At 33.4% G+C, this 18,999-nt stretch overlaps 1 protein-coding gene across 2 annotated transcripts; it reads right to left on the bottom strand.

Annotated features, from left to right (window-relative positions):
- Positions 1 to 7,077: 7,077 nt before the first annotated feature.
- Positions 7,078 to 10,051, bottom strand: LOC143584205 (uncharacterized). 2 transcript variants are annotated; one of them, XM_077066307.1, is made up of 2 exons: positions 10,026 to 10,051; positions 7,078 to 8,596 (listed from the first exon to the last, which is right to left on the bottom strand). In XM_077066307.1, the coding sequence occupies exon 2, from the start codon at positions 8,562 to 8,564 to the stop codon at positions 7,173 to 7,175; it is 1,392 nt and encodes a 463-aa protein (XP_076922422.1). In that variant the 5' UTR covers positions 8,565 to 8,596; positions 10,026 to 10,051; the 3' UTR covers positions 7,078 to 7,172. The 2 variants fall into 2 exon arrangements, with proteins under 2 accessions (XP_076922422.1, XP_076922426.1); XM_077066311.1 differs by lacking the exon at positions 10,026 to 10,051 and adding an exon at positions 8,888 to 8,959.
- Between the last annotated feature and the right edge of the window lie 8,948 nt (positions 10,052 to 18,999).

Here is an 18,999-nt window from a genome sequence, read left to right on the forward strand (position 1 = left end):
AACAATTAACTCACACTAGGCTTCATCTTCACCCAAACCACACAACCAATTTAGCCTAAGAAAACCGACTTTGGGTGACTTAGTTAAGTTAATTATCTTATCTCTTCTGTAAAAACATTTTCTGGATCTCCAAACCCCAAAGATCGTTGCAGACATAACTTTGAGAGTGAACTAGTAGAAGTGAGAATTGGGGGAGAAGGTCCCCTTATATAGGGTTGATGAAGGGGACCAACATAGTAAAAGCAAAGAGTACTCATCTCCCTTTTGTTTCCTTGTTTTTTTGTCTTTGTTTTTATTGTCTTCCTTGAAGACTAAGCATCTAGTCTTTGTGCTCTGATAGTAATAATCATAATCACACTTATCTTTGACAAATTATCATCTTCTGGCCTATGGGAAACATTTGACTTTTTTTCTTTGACTTCTATTAACTCAGGGACTAGGCAAGGACATGCGTGGGTAGGTACTAGGAACATCCTTGCTTGACTTTTAGCAGAGCCTTGACTTTGACTTTTGTCCTGAATTGATCACACTCGTGCTTGGTATGAGGTTTTTTTTCTTAAAATTTGAAGTTTAATGAGGTTATGGATCAAATTTACCGAAAACTTCTTTTCAGAAACCTACTTATTAATGAGTGATCCATTTATTAAAAAAAGTTGGATTAAGATGAAAAGTGAATTTTGTGAAGAGCATGCACAAATTAGATTATGAAAGTGTTATAGACTCGTAATCTTTGAATATTGGAAGTAAAATCACATCATACAATCCCAATCATCGAGCAGGATTACTCTGGAAATGACCAAACTAACCCTCATATAGTAACAAAGTAATAGTATATAGTATATAGACAAGTAAAAAACGGTTTGTTTGGGGCCATAGTTAGCAAGCAAATCCATGTTTAAAATCAGGGGCAAACAAGTAATACCCACATTATCTGGCATCAAAACACATTCTTTCAGCAAATGTTGAATCAATAAAACAAGACTACTAGAGCTAGTACAAATTCAATGCAAAAAAAAAAAAAAAAAAAAAAAATCCTAAAAATTTACTTTTATCTACCATCACAATATCCATCAAACTTTTACTTTCAAAAGGCAATTGCATCTAAAATCAACCAAACATGTGTTGATCATAAAGTTGACTTGTGGTGTGTATGTCTGATCTTCATGACTGGTTTTCTGATTCATTAACATCTTCTTGGACACCATGATCAAAATATACACACACAAACTTGAATATCTAAACCAAGAATACAAATGAACTTGATTTGACTACCATAATGTGATAATTGTTGTGATACAAACTGATCAAGTTCCAAACCCTGTCTAACTAAACCTAAGAAGTCTCGATGGATGATGGTGGAGACGGTTATCAACTTAATCGTTTAAAACGAATATTGATATAACCGTCCCTTTAATTAAGCAAACTTATCCCATCCATCCTTATCGTGTTTGACGGCGGCCCAAACAAACCGATCTTAGCGACCCAAACCGTGGCCTACAGCCCTGTTCGACAAACACCAAAACTGGCCACAAACTAACCGAACTTAAAACATATAGTTTAACGTACTAAAAACCCAAAAACGCAAATAAAGAATTAACAAAGCAGCCCACTAGTGAATTAACGGGTCACATGGTGGCCCAAACGTTGTCCATTACATGGCAAACCGAAAGGTCGGGTAATGGGTCATAACAAGTTCAGTTGTGTGCCATACTGCCATACCAGGTTCGGATTGAAAAAGGTCGTTCGACAATTGATCAATTCAAGTTGGGTCAATAAGGTTTCTGCTCAAGATAGGCTCTGACTTCACTAAAATGGGCCATTTTGAAAGAACTATCACACCAAAATTAATTGTTGTAGCAACTATATCTAATATTTGTTCTCTCCTATTTATAGCATCTGTTTCCAAAGTGGGAATACAAATTAAGTACAGCAAAAACATTATAATTTCCATCCTCCAAGTATTGATATAACAAAAAATACATTCCTACAAGAGAATATTTTGACGCGTCGGAGGGCACATGTGTCATTTTATACAAGTGAAGTTTCTCGAATATAATTTAAAACAACTTTCAAATTTGATCCTGTCTAATAAGAACTTACTGTGTAATTCAAAAACAAATTACCTCAGTGTTGACCGTCTTCATAACTAGAGTTTAGCTACGGAATCAAATAATTCTTCAACTGTAACACGAAACGTGGTGTTACTACGATGATCTAATTATCAAATTAAGCATTGATTCAGAAAATCCTATGTTCATCTATTCGTATTGCTCATGTGATAACTCAATGTAATAGTAAACCTTAAATTGATCTAGCAATTATTCCACTGCAATTATTCTAAGAAATCAATTAGGTTATCAAAATTTTAAAATCGATCAGGCCACCACGATCCTACATTCTTTCTGCCCAAACTGACTCAGCATAAAATCAACTCGCATGAATCGAACTTAGAACATTAGATACAAATGGGATTGCATCATTTCCTTCCAGAAAAGAAAAGATTTGTGACACCAGTAAATTTATGATAACAAATACATGGTAATATTTGCTCCAAGTCAGCGGAATTGGATAAAAAATGCATGCATGTCATTTAACGAATTACATATAATATTAGCTAACAATCTGTTGTTATGCCCAGCAAAACAGGGGGGTCATGTATGACGGGTAACGTGCCAGAACAAGTCGTTTATAAAATGGGGTCGTTTTGGTTGGGGTGTAAACGGGTTTTGACATAAGTGGGTACGAGCCAGAATGGGCTTTGATCAAAATAGCAAATACAAAATCAGTGTTCAACTCAAAATGGGCTTTGATCAAAATGGGTTTAACAGTTCAACTCAAAAAGTCAATTTCTTCATTTAATCTTTTGTGAATAATCAGTGTGAAGATTACACCAGAAAATACACTGTCAAAATTTCAATAACATGTTTTTTATGCTTAGGATCAGTCATCCAAAAATATTGCCTGCCATCTTAAAAATTCATACTTGCATGATTAATTTCTGTTCGACACGTTTTTTTATGCTTAGTTAGGATCTAACACTACTAGAAAACCAAGCAATTGCAACAGCCTTTCCAGTCGCAAAACGGTTGCAGTTGCCTTGTTGCGACCGTTTTGCCACCGAAAATGCGGTTGAAAAAATGCAGGTCGCAATTGCTCTGTTGCGACCACTTTGCAGCTGCTGTTACATTTTGCAACCACTGTTGTAGCCGTCGCAAAACTTGCTACCACGGCCGCGGTGGCAAATCTTGAAACCACCTTGCGGTGGCAAATCTTGCAACCACCAGGCGGTGGCAAATACCTGACTATTTTTTGTTTCAGACCATTTTTTACTTTCGTTTGTCCAGCAATTTTATCAAAAAAATAATAAAAAAAAACATCCAAAAAATAACCCTATTACTTTTTTGAATTCCCATGTCAAAAAAAAAAGAAAAAAAAACATCCAAAAAATAACCCATGTTAAAGTGTCTAATATCCAAACATAACTGCACATGTTTAAAATATTCAAAATAAACTGTTTTTAAAATACTGAAATTGCTTATCGAACCATAGATTTTAACATAGCTTCAATGTTAGTCATCCTATTAGAAATTGTGTCTTTCTCCACTATGCAATTATACCACTTAATCTTTCTTTATCTTCTTCTTTTTCCTTCACGAGCTCCTTGATAACCAAATGCAACTTTTCAATCTACAAAACAATTAACAATGGGCCACAAATAAATAGCTTAAATGTGTTGTAAACCGGTGATGGAACTGAGCCCGAGCTCAACTAGACTCGACCTTGGCTTGTTTAACTTTCACATATTTATAAACATATTTATAAATGTACAAACATATGTTATTCAACCTTGAACATTAGCTAGAGCAGCACCCTGCATTATTTTTATTGACAGTAGGTACATCATCTTTGCCTCCAACATCAATTGTTTTTCCTTTTGATGGTACCATAGGATCATTACTGACATCGAGCGCCCGCTTTCGATTCAAGAGCTGATGTTTCCATGAAAAAGTTGTTCTCTCTCTCTGCAAACATCTTTGCATCTTCTGTTTGAATGGCCCGTAGGTGTCGAAGGTCCGCTTTGTTCCCCGCGAGCATGATCACAATGTTGTGATCTGTGTGGTCCCGAAGCTCTTTAAGCCATCTTTCAACGTTTTCAAATGTTACGTGCCGTGTGATGTCGTATACGATCAACGCACCTACAGCGCCTTGATAGTATGCGCTTGTTATAGCGCGATACCTGCATTCAATTCGACATAAACACAAATAAATAATTATACCATGCAAAATTCTATCGCATAACTAAAAAACCTGATATGCAGATTTATTAGCTTTTAATTGGTGCTCACTCAGTTATGTTCTTTCATCTATTTGAAGTTATGTTCGTTCGTATATGCTCGTGAATCGTTCGTTTATACTATTAACGAACGAACATGAATATGCTCATTTTCTTAAAGGAACACGAACAAGAAGACCAACCCGGTAGTTTAACTTTTGAGTTCAGTCCTTTGTTCGATAAAATTTAAATGAACGAACACAAACATGCTTCGTTTGTCTTTGTTCGGTTCGTTTACAAACCCATTCATAACCAAGTGAGACGAAATTGCAACATCCAAACAGTATGAACATATATAATAATATTAAATATCATTCTCTTCCAGATCTAGCTTCCCAAAGTTTCACAAGATTGTCTTCCCACCTAAAAAACACAAAAAAAATATATAAATTAGTGTAATACATCTGCAAACCTGCAGAATCATTTCAAAATCTGCATACCTGCTGTTTTATTACACAAATTCAAAAAATACTTTACTTACCTTCAATTGACATCTCAAGATCTTAATCCCAGTTAATCGACGTATGGAGATGGATTCTACATAAAAAGTAAACTGATATGGCATATGAAGATGGATTTTCCAGCCTTTGTGAAATCAGGTGGTTGCTAGTAAATAATAACATACTTCGCAAATCAATTTTTTAAAATAAAAGGTTAAAAAACTCCGACCGCTTATTACCCGGTTGTAAAAACTCCGACCGCCTAGAGGTTGCAAAAACTTTCCGACCGCCCTAACGGTTGCAAAAATTCCGACCGCCAACCGGTTGCAAAAACTCCGACCGCTTAGCACGGTTGCAAAAAGCCAATTAACGGTTGCAAAAACTCCGACCGCTTAGCCACTCGTATTTTCGGTAGCAAATTTGCTAAATCGGCCGCTAAATTTGCTACCGTTTTTTTCGGTAGCAAATTTTGGTAGCAATTGCTCTATTTTCTAGTAGTGTAAGCAGTGGCGGATCCAGGATTTTTTCCAGTGGGTTCACTTTTATCTGATGCTCCAGTTTTATACAACTAGGCGTTTAATAGTCCGGGTTGGTTTGATGGTTCGGGTCGGGGATGGTTCATTAGGGGTGTTCACGGTCGGTTTTGACGGTTTTTACGTCAAACCGTTATCGAAAACGTAAACAAACCGTGGAAAATTAAAACCAAATCAAACCGCTACTAGGTGTTTAGTTACATGGTTTGGGTTTAACGGGCTTGTATGAAATACAACAATATAAAATGAAAAAGAGAAAAATACTTTTCAAAATAACTACCTAACCATATTGTAGTCTTCTGTTGATAAACCAATTTCAAGCTCTACGGTTTTTTTTTCAACAGATTTGTTAGGTTAGCGGAAAGAAATAAGAACAAGTTGGTTGTTTAAACAGTTGATGAGTTGCAGTCAAAATAATCAAAGATTATACAAAAAAAAAAAGATGAGTGAGTAAGAGACAAACTGCAGAACAGTGGTGCAGCCCAAATCTGTTTTTAAAGGTTTGCATTTAAAAGAAAGTAAGTTCAAAAAGACATTTATTCTAGGGGGCTCGAACCCACAACCTGCAACTTGAAAACAAAGCTGCTTACCACTCATCCAGTTCTTCATTTTTGTTTATGGGTTCACTGCAGCTTTTATTAATGGGTTCACTCGAACATTTTTATATTGACGCTATAGTAATTTTTCGAAACTCAGTGGGTTCCCGTGAACCCGTACCTAAACATGTAGGTCCGCCCCTGAGTGTAAGTTGCTCTGCTATACCAAGATACACAACTGCAGTGCTCACAAATTTCTAGATCAATCGTTTAATATACGAAACAAATTACCAGCAAACAGATAGAAATGAGTGAATTGAACATCAACACCCAAACTTGTAAATTCCTTAGAGATGATAACAAAGAACTGGGAAACAAATATTACATAAATATAAACATATATCCTAAGCAAATAAGATCCGAGTACAAAAACATCAGAGAGTATAAGATGGTTCAAGGAAATCCTAACCTGATTCATGAAGATGATTCGACAAAGAAGATAAGTGGATGGAGGATTACTGGCGAACTCAGGTGTTGATAGTAGGCTAGAAAATTCAACCATACAACCGCCCATTCTTGTCTTCATTATTCTGCTTCTTTCCATTCATGCCCAGTATGACCCATTGCTAAGCATTACCCTAATATGACCCATAACAGTACCAAACTTAATTGCAGGAGTCAGAACTGCTAAGACTATTTAAAACAGAAGAAAACTGGATGCAAAGGCTCTCATGGGTAAAATGTGTTTATGGGTCGGAAAACCCGGGCAAAAAATGGATCTTTTCAACCCAGATTGCCCCCTCTAACCCAAGTTACTAACTTTGATCTCTTGTACGTTTTGCATATGATCGAGATGATTAAGGTTACCGGAACTCAAGCTAGAATGAGAATGGGTCAAAACATGTTGAAAATTGCTTTTAAGTCTTCTTTTTAATGCATACAATAAAATAAACTGTTTTAATCAAGATTTGGATTGTTAATTAACTCTTTGTTGATAATTATTACTAATGCATCAATTATATATGAAAAATAGGCAAAATAAATACAAATGGTCAAAAGTGTTTACATAAGCTGGACTAAAAATAAACCTTTCAAACCCAAATCTGGTAACCATCCCTCCCAGTTTGCCACCTCTATTTTCTAACTACCAATGTTTTTCTATCATAACAAACATCAATTAATTTGAAAAGCACTAAAAAAAATAGGGTAAAAACTTTTAAGTTGGGATCAACCAGCTTGGACCGAAAAAATGAATGTTTTCAATCCGACTCGAGATTACCAATTCTGGTTTCTTGTCTGTCTTGTATAGGTAGTAGACTTTTGCCATATCTCACATACCCCTCATGGATATTTCCAACTGCTCTATCCTCTTAGCCATATCATGCTTCCCACAATTCTTTAACCCATCAGTCACCATATCAAAATGTCGCGACATCGGTGATAATTTAAACTCAATCATCTCCATCAAATAGTTAGCAGCTTCAACATACCTACCTCCACGCGCACACATCTTCAAAATCATACTATAAATAGGCCTATTTGGTGGATGTCCCTTAACTTTCATATCACTAAAAAAACTAACCGCTTCATCAAACATTCCATTCCTAAAAAGCCCCTTAAGAATCGGTGCATATAAACTCGGAAACGGTTTATTTCCTTCTTCAATCGACCTATAAAGAACACTAAACGCCTCATCAAATTTACCAATTTTTGAAGATGCACCGATCATGATTTTATACGTCTCGATATCAGGACATAACCCTAATCTACATACATCATGATATAAACTGATACAAAAATCAATCTCACCCGACTGACAAATAGCATCCGCTAACGTGTTGAAAGTACTCACATTGGGTATAAATCCCTCTTTCGTCATTTTCCTAACTAACCCTTTTGCTGATTCGAGATAACCCGCGTTTAGCAACCCGTCAATCAAAAGATCCCGACCGCGAACCGGTGGGTTGAACCCTTTTTGACTCATTTCTTCTAAAAACATTTGGGCTTCTTTCATCTTGCCAGCAGAGCACCACCCGTTGACTAAAACCGAGTACGTTTTCTTATCAGGAACCACGTTCTTACGGATCATTCGTCTTATTAACGCATACGCCCCTTGAAAATTCTTAACCTCACAAAGGGCAAACAGTAAAGCATTGTGTATTTCAGTCGTTTGCGGGCAGTTGAAGTTGTTACATTTGTTGAAAACCTCAACCGCTTGATCGATCAGACCGTTTTTACCATAATGTTCGATTATAAACAAAACCACAGACGGTGAAATCGGGAGTTTTTGGGTTTTCATCTGGTGTGCAACCTTCCACATGGTTTCCCAATGACGCGTTTTCGCTAAGATTTTAAGAAGCTCTTCAAATTCAACGGTTGTGGGTTCATATTGCGGGTGTTGGGTGCGGGCCCAATTGAAAAAACGAAACGATTCGATACCCGAACCGCTGCAGCTACGAAGGACACGATAAACAAGCTCTGAGTTAACAATACGAGAAATGCACATCTTATTCAAAGTTCTTTCTAAGTAGATGTCGCGACGAACAATATTGGAAATATGATGAATTGTGGCAAAATAATCATCATTTGTGAGCCCTCTAGTTCCAGTATTATCCAAGTGGTCTGATACGGTGGTTTTTAGGGTTCTAAACGCGGCACAGGCGGGGGAAATGGCGGTCATGGTTATTCGTTTTGCAACAATGGATCTTGCAAAGAGGATCATTGAGAATCTAGAGGTTGGAGTACATTTACTACCTGCAATAAAGTTATATAGATGGTTAGGGCTGTAAACGAACCGAACGTTCGGCGGGAAGTTCGTTTGTTTTATAAATGAACTAACACGAAAATAGGCCGGCCATACATGTCAGGAATTATAGAAATATATATCTGGCGAATTGAGTATGTCAGTTAAAGGCACAAATTGTTTATTTATTTAAAACCCTAACTCCTTGAATACACCAAACACTATTCCAGTAATCTACTAGATTAATTAATTTTCTGATATATCACATATCATATGTTATGAAAAGGCAATAGAAATGAAACCTGTTATTATTGAATCTGATGTTGATAACTCATAAAAAAAACACCTTCAATTTCCCACCATGAGCCTGCCTTCTCGCCGTACAACCAACAAATAATATTTACAGTTAGTAGACGGAAGAAATAACCGACTGGAAGATACTTTGGCCCGACCCGAATAAATTAATATATTTATTTTAGTGAAAATAAATGTGACGAAGAATAATGTCATGTGTGTGAATTATAATAAATAGCCATAACTGTCTAAAAATAAATTAACACAACAACAACAACAACAACAAAAAACAACACAGTTGCTGGAATCAAAGTTTGATTTTGAGCAGCCTTCTTTCAAGAGCAAAAGTAATCAACTATTGGTTTTACAAGATATTAATTAAACTGTTTCAATTAATTTTGTGTATAATGGTTTTAAATGATGTAAATACATGCTTCGATCAATACAGTTAGTTTGTTACGTTCGTTCTTGTTGGTAAAATTTGAGAAATCGACATCATCTTCAAGTCTTCAACATATGTATCAATTTGATATGAAACTATAATAATGTTCTAATACTACTTAAAATACTTACTTTTCTTAAAATCTTTCCTTTGTATTTATATACTGTATTAGATCAATAGAAAATTCAATTGCTAACGATCATAATTTTCAACTTCAGTGTAACAAATCGCATATTAGATCTTCTAAAAAGCTGATTTTATAAAAACAAAAGTGATGACGTAACTTGGCAGACATACCTTATGGAGTAAGCTAGTTTGTTTTCTTTCATGAATAGCTTAATTAGCATCTGCACCAAATGACTTAGTTCATTACATCTTACAAGAACTTCAATTTTCATTAGTTTCGGTATTGAATTAGTTATATTAGTAATTAGTTCATTACATCTCAATATATAAGTGTTAATCAAATAATCAGGAAACAACAATAATCACACACATTTTCATTAAGACATTTCATCAAACAGTTGGAGGGCATGCTAAATCTAACAATAAATCAAGCCTACAACGATCAATTAACCACAAAAATTGAGAAGTCATATTGTACTGATCAATTCAAAATGAAGAATCATGGACCAAATTCAACATATACTTGAAATTTAAAAAAAAATGATAATCTAGCATGAAGATAAATGAACAAAATTTACCTTATAAATACCCCATGTTGTTTGTGTAATCATCTGTCAATCCAATGGAGTAGCAATTGAATCGTATCCAGGTCTTATATGCTTGATACATAACATAATCGATTGAAATAGTGAAGGTAAATGTATGGGTCCTCGGGTCGGGTCGGTCTTCTACCGGGTCGGGTCGGGTCGGGTTTTGTACGAGTATAAACGAATCAAACTTAATGGAAAAAAGCCTCGCCTATGTTTACTTGTTTAGCATTAAACTTGTTTACGGATAGTAACTGAACTTGTTTGTTAAGGAATTGAACTTGTTCACGAACGCAGACGAATATGTCCATTTAAGAAGAAAAAATTAAACCAAAATATTAGACATAATTACCTTAATTAAATATATAAAGTTAAGCACATGAGGTGATAACAATCGTAAACATAATCATCTCATTGTCGATGGTATTATTCTGATAATGTCAATAAAACACAAGTTAGATTTGTTGTTACTTAAAGCAACACTTTGTAAACTTGTCATTCACGAAACGAAGGGAGTATAAACAATAAAATGATAAAATTTATATGCTAGGTTGGTCCTTATAAATAAAATATTAATTATAAAAATATAAAACAAATCTTTAACTAATGAATATAAAGGAACATGTAACCGAACGTTCATGAACACAAATGAACGAACTTTCTGCAAAACAGTTCATGAACTATTCGCCGAATGTTTGATTCATTTATAGCCCTAACTAAATCTAAAAACTATACAAAAGCAACTGATTCTAATTCTAATAAATTAATATATTAAAAGTGAATACAAATGTGACAAATAACATGTGTATATTATAAAATGGCCACATTGACTGATGAAGGACCTGTTGTACAGAAAATGTAAGATGAATGGTAAAAAATGTGTTTTACTCATCACATTTTAGGAAACATGAAGAAGTAACCGACTTAAAACAAAATAAACGTGACAAATTTATGATTTCATGTATTCATGTATGATCACATGAGCCCATTAACTATAGTATCAATTTTAACGAGTACAAATTAACTATAGTACCAATTTTAACCACTACAATATAACTGTTGTATATTTTGTTAGTTTGTCATATGCTGTAAGATCAAAAAGATAAATGTTAAATTTGCCATACGTATCAACTATTACTACTTTTGAATCTTGTTTGATATAAACAAGGTTTCATATGTCTATGTTTTGTGTTCGGCTCAGGGCGGATCCAGCGTTCGGTTAGGGAAGCGTTTACACCCACTCAAGTCCATAGTTTCCTTTATAAATTTGTAATATATTAGGTCCAAAAACCCAAATGACCCATCCAAAAAAAATTAGTGACCCATTCATAATTTTTTTAGTGCCCCAAACTTAACTTTTTAAATTTTAAGTCAAAATTTTTAAGCCCAAATTTAATTTTGTTATGAACAATAAGAATTAATCCCATACTAGTTAATTGCTCAACCACTTTAATTGAAAATTTAGAATTAGTGGGAGACAAACATATTAGGGTGCGAAAAGATGAAAGATTTGCTAATCTGAAATGTATTGCGGATTTTGCTAGAGTTATGTTGGAAACAAGGAAACATATCTCGTTTCATTTGGTTTATCGATTATTAAAGTTAACATTAGTTTTGTTTGTTGCAACCACAACGGTTGAGAGATGTTTTCGGCAATGAAGATCATAAAGACAAATTTACGTAATCGAATTAGTGAAGATTTTTTGAATGCTTGTGTAGTTTGTAGTGTTAAAAAAAACACTTTTAAGTGTTACGAATGAAGCTGTAATTGGCCGTTTTCAAAAAATGAAATCATGTAGAGGGCAACTGTAATATGTATTTTGGTAGTTTGTTTAATGTAAATTTTTTATTTGACCCGTTTCGATTTAACCCGACCCATTTTGGTTTGACTTGTTGTAGTCTGAATTAACGAGTTCTAGGTTGAACTTTTTTTACACCCACTGACTAAATTTTGTAAATCCGCCACTGAATTATTTATCTAAGTCAAATTTATGTGTATTCATTTCAGATTTTTCTTTTCCTATATTATATATGCATAATACATGCAACTCTTTTCAAAATTTTATATTTCTTATTTCACTGATTTAACTCTCATTTTTAGGTTAAATTGATAAATTTATTATAGAATCTTAAATATATATAAATAAAATCTCTCTATTTTCTTTCAAGCCACCAGATTGTTTTATTTGTAAATGGTGGTTTCTCATGCATTTTACTTAAATTCACGGGTTGGTCTCACCAAACCTAGTAACCATTAAACGGTTTATAAGATCTCATTATTAAAAAATTATCTTATCAAATATTTGATATGAAAATTCTATAAAATAGGGATATACTAAAAATTAATATATGATTTTCTTTAAAAAAATATTATTTATAATTATGAAACAATAAAAAAAAATAAGCGGGTCATATGTCTCATCAAACCCAGATAGCTTTTAAATGGGTTATAACATCTCATTTACTTGTGAACTCATTTCATCATCAAACCCAAAGTATATTATTAATTTTCTTATAATAAATCAAATTAAAATACAAAAAAATATAACTATTAGAAACGTAAAATGTAAAACAAACCCTATAATCAAACCCTAATTTAATTTCTCAATATTGATTTAGTTACATTAGCGAATCTTTTTTCTTTTAAGTTTAACTTAAATGAAACGTTTCACAAAATAATATTCAAATTATAACAGATGAAAATAAACGAATAAATATAATAATTAAGTAAGTAATTCATTCAACGTTTCATTAAAAAATAAAAGTAACCCAACATAAATTAATCAAAATAGATTCAAGTATATTATTAACTTCTTACAATAAATAAACTAAAATCCAAAAAATTACATTCATAATATTATAAACGAAAATATTAGAAACAAAAAATTAACAATTTTCATAATACATAGGATAAAAACTAATTTATAATATTTTTGTTTTAATTAAATATGTTCTCGTTCAATAGTTTTCTCACAGCAGACATTTTTTCCCTTCACATTCATTAAACGTGAGTCATGCATATTTCATTTAAATAAACTTACCTTAAAAGCGAAGTAACACTTGTCCTCGTAGAATTGTTTTAACTTTTTTTAAGTATATAAGATGGATTTTATTACTCAAATCTTTTTAAATATGATAAGTAATGTTGGTCATTTTCCGTACATTTCCACACAAGGCTACTAGCCTTGTTCTAGACTTACTTTTAAATAAGCTAAGTTATCTTCTTGGTTGATCGATTTGGAAAACAGCTCATTTTAGTTTAGAGTAATACATAAATTGTGAAAACTAGTTAAGGGTAAGCTTATACTTATACCATCTTGAAACATTGGAAATTTAATGATAGCCATAGGAGAAACTAGCAGTTTATAATATAGCTTACTAACATAACATGACTTGGCATGAAGTTAAATGACTTCGGGGTCAAATAGGTTCAAGTTACAAAAAGATATGTCTTCGTTATTATGTGTCACCCTGCCTAACACACAAGACATCTTGTGACAAACGAGTTGACAGGAATTCAGTCAGTGTCAACACTAAATCTTAAATATAAATTATTAAGTCTAAAATAATAACATCAAAATGTTTAAAAAAAATGTATTTTGATATGGCAGAATCTCATTTTGTCGCGTGGTCCAATCAAAAACTTGCAGCATGCCATCAAGAATGAATTTTAATACTATATATAATATAATATAATATAATATAAGGTGTACGAGACAAATAAAATGAATAAAAACACACTGAAAATACTATGCATTTACAATAGGGATGAGATCGGGATCGTACCTATATCTGTATCCGAAAGTACCCGTACCTAAATCAGTAAATCTTGGTACCCATATTCGTACCCAAATTATATGGTACGGGTACGGGTACGGGTACGGGTACGGGTACTTTGGGTACAATACTCGTTTTGGTACCTATTTGTTATTTTTTAAAAAAAAAATCTCCACTAAATCAGTTTATGAAAAATCTCCACTCTATAACCAGGTATCGGTAACGGTACGATACCGACAATCAATTATCTATAATACCAAAACCGCAATACCGCAACCAAAACATAATACCAAAACTAAAAATGAAACAAATCAGCCAGAATATAAAATTCATTTCATTTTCCTTTTTTCAGTTTACTGCTTCCTCAATTTCTATATAAAAACAAGAGAGAAAGTTAATACATGTTATTTAATTATATACACGATTAAAACATACAGGAAATAAAGATATACGAATACACAATATAGGAATATACACATATAAATTGAGAATGAACTTATTCAACTAATATATATTATGTTTTGAAAATCTTGCTTGAAAGTTAAGTCATAAGTGTTGGAAACATAATAAAAACTCCTACATATTCTAAACGAGTACCAGTACCCGTAATACTTGTATTTGTACCCGTACCTGTACCCGAAAGTACCCGTACCTATAATCGGTAAATTCGCGTACCCATACCCGTACCCAATAGACACGTACAGGTACAGGTACGGGTACAGAACAGGTATGGGTACAGGTATTTAGGAAAAAATGTCCATTAATAATTTACAAGTGTGAAATAATATAAACAAAAATAGTAATATCTTATATAATAAAAGTGAGATAAATATCCACCTTTACCCAACTATGAACCTAACATAATCACCCCACAAATTATTTGAATAAACCAATAATCCTCCCAGACCTCAACTCAAGATCTTAGCAGTCCCTTACCATATAGTAAAGACCATAACTTTATTTAAGCTTGTAATTCATATATGTTACGTGATCTAAGCTTGGGTTGGCGAAGAAATCCGAACCATAGGAAACTTTAAACCGAAACTCTCAAAATGGATATTTGGATATATAACGAGATATGAGAGTAGTTTTAGGATTTTTACGGATTTTGAAAGGGTAAGGGGATATCTATTGGACTTACATATAGCTCGATCTCAATATAGTCAATAATCCACAACACATAAACTCATACAAGAGGTAATTAGTGTAGACCAAATCAAAAAGGGCCCAAAGACCATATATGAAGATCATGCAAATAGTTTAAATTAGAAACGATTGTATTAGAAATCAAGTCAAGTGGATGTAATATATAATTAAAGATTGGATTTCACAAACTGAGAGATATATGTAAAATTCACCCGCGTTGGGGGGGGGGGGGGGGGGGGGGAGGGGCTATTTTCACTTACCTAAGTTTTGTCCCACGGTATATAATCTAAAATGTACAAATGGGTGTGTTATTAATGCATAAATCTAAGGCTTAACCTAAATTGCAATGTTGAATGAAACAAAAAGAATGAATAAGATTGCTTCCTTGTTTCTCTCTTGCTTTCTACTATAAACAAACAGTATTCGTAAATTAATCTGTTTACGACTACAATAATGTGAAAACCAGTACATTTTGTATTGTATTTCAACTATCTTAGGGACTTTGAAGTCAACAATGAATTAAAATAAGAAATCAACTTGGTTGAAAAAGAAATACACATTAAAAATACTGTTTACAAGTACAACTACTAATATAAACAAAATGAATAGTATCTTGTATAAATCAAAACGTAGTTATTATATTCCTTTAACCCAATTAAAAGTATCAACCTAACGTAATCTTCCCACATGTTAAACAAATAAGCCAATAATGCCCCCTAGCCACAACTCAAATTCTTCAATATCCCTTTTTTCGTTCACATATACACAAAAGTCGTATAACTTTACTTAACCTTAAAGTTTTGACGGTGGACGGGTTGTACATGCTACAAAAGCCGCATAACTTTAATATATACTAAGTCCAATAACTTTGTTAAGCTATAACTCGGATGTTGCATGATCTAAGCTAGGTATTACAAAGAAATTAGAACCTAGTAGAAAACTCCAAAGTTGAAATTTTATGAAAGTATATCTGGGTATGTAACATTATAATGATTAGGTGACATATGTTTAATTTATGTAGCTAACAATGTAACAAATATTATGGAAATCCAAGTTTGATCCTCACTTGTAACACTTTTGATGAATTAAGGCAATTAAGAATTTGAGCTAGACCTTGTGCAATGTTATCAGTTCGAATCCCGAGTGCACCCGAGTTTTCATTTCACCGTGTGTTACGATAGAGAGTTCTGCTTTTACGGTGACACAGCGACTATCAAGTTGCAGACGACGATATGGTTTCCCGGGAAACGCTGATACGATCATATTATATTAATAAGTTTATTATTAGTAATATTATTATTATTATTATTTAAGTTTATCTTTTATTTAATTTTATTATTATGGTCCAATTATGTTTCCTTATTGTTTATCTTTTTTCTTTTTTGTATGTAATTGTTTTCTTATATATTGTAATCTCATTTAAGAAAAAGAATACGAAAGAATTATTATTTTGGGTCTATTTTTTCTTCTTCTCTTGTGTTCTTGGAAGATTTTCGGTTGTCTCGAATAAAGCGTATCAAGGGTCGGGAATTGATATGATACTATTATATTAATAAGTATATTATTATTATTATTATTTAAGCTTATCTTTTATTTAGTTTCCTTATTATAATCAAATTATGTGTCCTTATTGTTAATCTTTTTCTATTTTTATGTATTTGTTTCCCTATATATTGTATTCTCGTTTAAGAAAAGAATAAGAAAGAATTATTATTTTGGGTCTATTTTCTCTTCTTCTCTTGTGTTATTGGGAGATTGACAGTTGTCTCGAATAAACCGTAACAATTGGTGCTTTCATTGAGCCTTAACCTAGATGAGTTTGAAAGAACTCTTGTGGGAGCATCTACGATTACCCCTTTTTACTAGATCTAATCACGCCATATCAATCTCACAAGTTGAACGATAGTTTCTCTTTTACCCGATCTATGGTGACGAGCGGTTTCCCTATGCCATTGAATCCTTCGATGATGAACCATTCGGGTGGTTCAATGGTTGGCTTCGGAATTCAAACTTCCTCATCTGGGATGATTTCACTACAACAATTCTTACTCAATTCCACGCTAGTTTCGTCAGTGCAATTGCCAAGTCTAATCAGGAAACCATGTTAAGGAGGAAGTTACTCAAGGATCGAGAGATATGACCTTAGGTGGGCATGCGACTAGTATATATAAGCAACAAAACGGCAATTTGATGGTTAATAAAGATGCCAATCAAATTTACAACAATACAATTAGCTTGTCGGCGCCAACACCGTTAAAAGATGTAATAAGGCGACCCGTGTTGCGCTCTTTGTGGTGGTTTGTTGACATTGGCTCGAATAACACCAAAAGACTCGAATGATGGCCACAATAGTGCTATGTTTTGACCGCCCTACTTGTCGTTGTACGACTTGAGTGACGACCGCCATGGCAACGACATTCCGTCCTAGAGGACAAGAATAGATACGATCATATTATATTAATAAGTTTATTATTATAATAATTGTTGTTGTTACTATTATTTAAGTTTATACTTTATTTAATTTCCTTATTATAGTCAAATTATGTTTTCTTATTGTTTATCTTTTTCTTTTTTTATATCTTTGTTTTCCTATATACTGTAATCTCGTTTAAGAAAACGAATAAGAAAGAATTATTATTTTGGGTCTGATCTCTCTTCTTGTCTTGTTTTCTTGGGAGATTGACGATTAAGACAACATAGTTTTTCCAGAGTGGGGCAACGCCGCTCTCCAATTTGAGGAGTGTGGTGGCCTAAACACAAGAAAGTTGCCGTTAAAAAAACAAATATTCTTGTTCAACCACATAAGAGCATAAACGGGTATACTCACCGTAGGTATACATACCCTCAAGCCCGATAGGGATTAAGTAACGATAACCCAACGGGTGTTTTCGTCCATAATCTAGACAAGTCATACAATTAACAAGTTGTTATCAAGCTATAAACGGGTCAAACATGTCATAAACTAGTTAAAGATCACAACAAATAAATTAAACAAGTTGACCTTGTATAACATTTACTTAAACATATAAAACATGTCAACCAAAACACAATTAAGGATTTGAGCTAGGCATTGTGCAATGTTATCAGTTCGAATCCCGAGTGCACCCGGTTTTTCATCCCACCATGTGTTACGGTAGAAAGTTCTGCTCTTGCAGTGACACAATGACTAAGTTGTAGCTGATAGTATGGTTTTCCGGGGGAACGCCCAAGTCAAACTCTGAAGCCAGCGTGGGCCTGGTTAAGACAACATAGTCTGTCCAGAGTGAGGCAACGAGACTCTCATATTTTAGTTGTGTGGTGGCCTAACTCAAGAAAGTCGTCGATGAATAAAAAAACAAAACAAATATTTTGTTTATGTTGTTAGAAACTTATAATTATTAAAGTGATAGATTGTTAGAAATTTAGCTCGTACTTAATATTTCGAGTCAGTTTTTGAAGCACGTTTAATACTGAGTTTCTGGTAACAAACATCACAACTCGTAATTTTTAACCATATAAAATCATAAACATATATACTCAATAGTCAATACCCATAGCTATACCCACAAGCCCGATATATAGTAATTACCCAACGGGTGTTGAACACAACTTATTCTTCTATATCATTTACTTTAACATATAAACCATGTCAATTAAAACACAACTCGTTTAAATACAACCAATATGTCACTAAAAATGTTTTCAATATTTAAGTTATGAGACTATCCGTAGTGGAGAGTTATGGGGTGGCTTTATGGCCCATAACTCTGGGAAATACCGCCCCCCTCCAAGTTATGGAGTTTTTTTTTTCGAGTTATACACAAAACGCTTGATAATGGCACCAAAATCAAAAAAGAGCCTTTACTTTTACCTTTAAGGATTAAAAAAGAAAACAAATAAATAAAGTTACGGAGACACTTGTTTTTTATAAAAAGCCATAAACGCCACGTGACGCATAACACCTAGAAATATAACTTTATTACTGCTTATGGTTTGAGTCAAAACATTTGGTCTCTAGAAACCGAGTAGTCCTGACTCCAAAAATATCAATGGGTTTCTTCCT

The sequence above is a fragment of the Bidens hawaiensis genome, unplaced genomic scaffold (assembly GCF_021521415.1).
Source record: "Bidens hawaiensis isolate Kalapana, Puna unplaced genomic scaffold, B.hawaiensis_p1.1 tig00001521_1, whole genome shotgun sequence".
NCBI classification, from domain to species: Eukaryota; Viridiplantae; Streptophyta; class Magnoliopsida; order Asterales; family Asteraceae; genus Bidens; species Bidens hawaiensis.

What these genes read in the sequence shown, in the direction of transcription:
- LOC143584205 (XM_077066307.1), bottom strand. Translation starts at nt 8,564, where the DNA reads ATGATCCTCTTTGCAAGATCCATTGTTGCAAAACGAATAACCATGACC.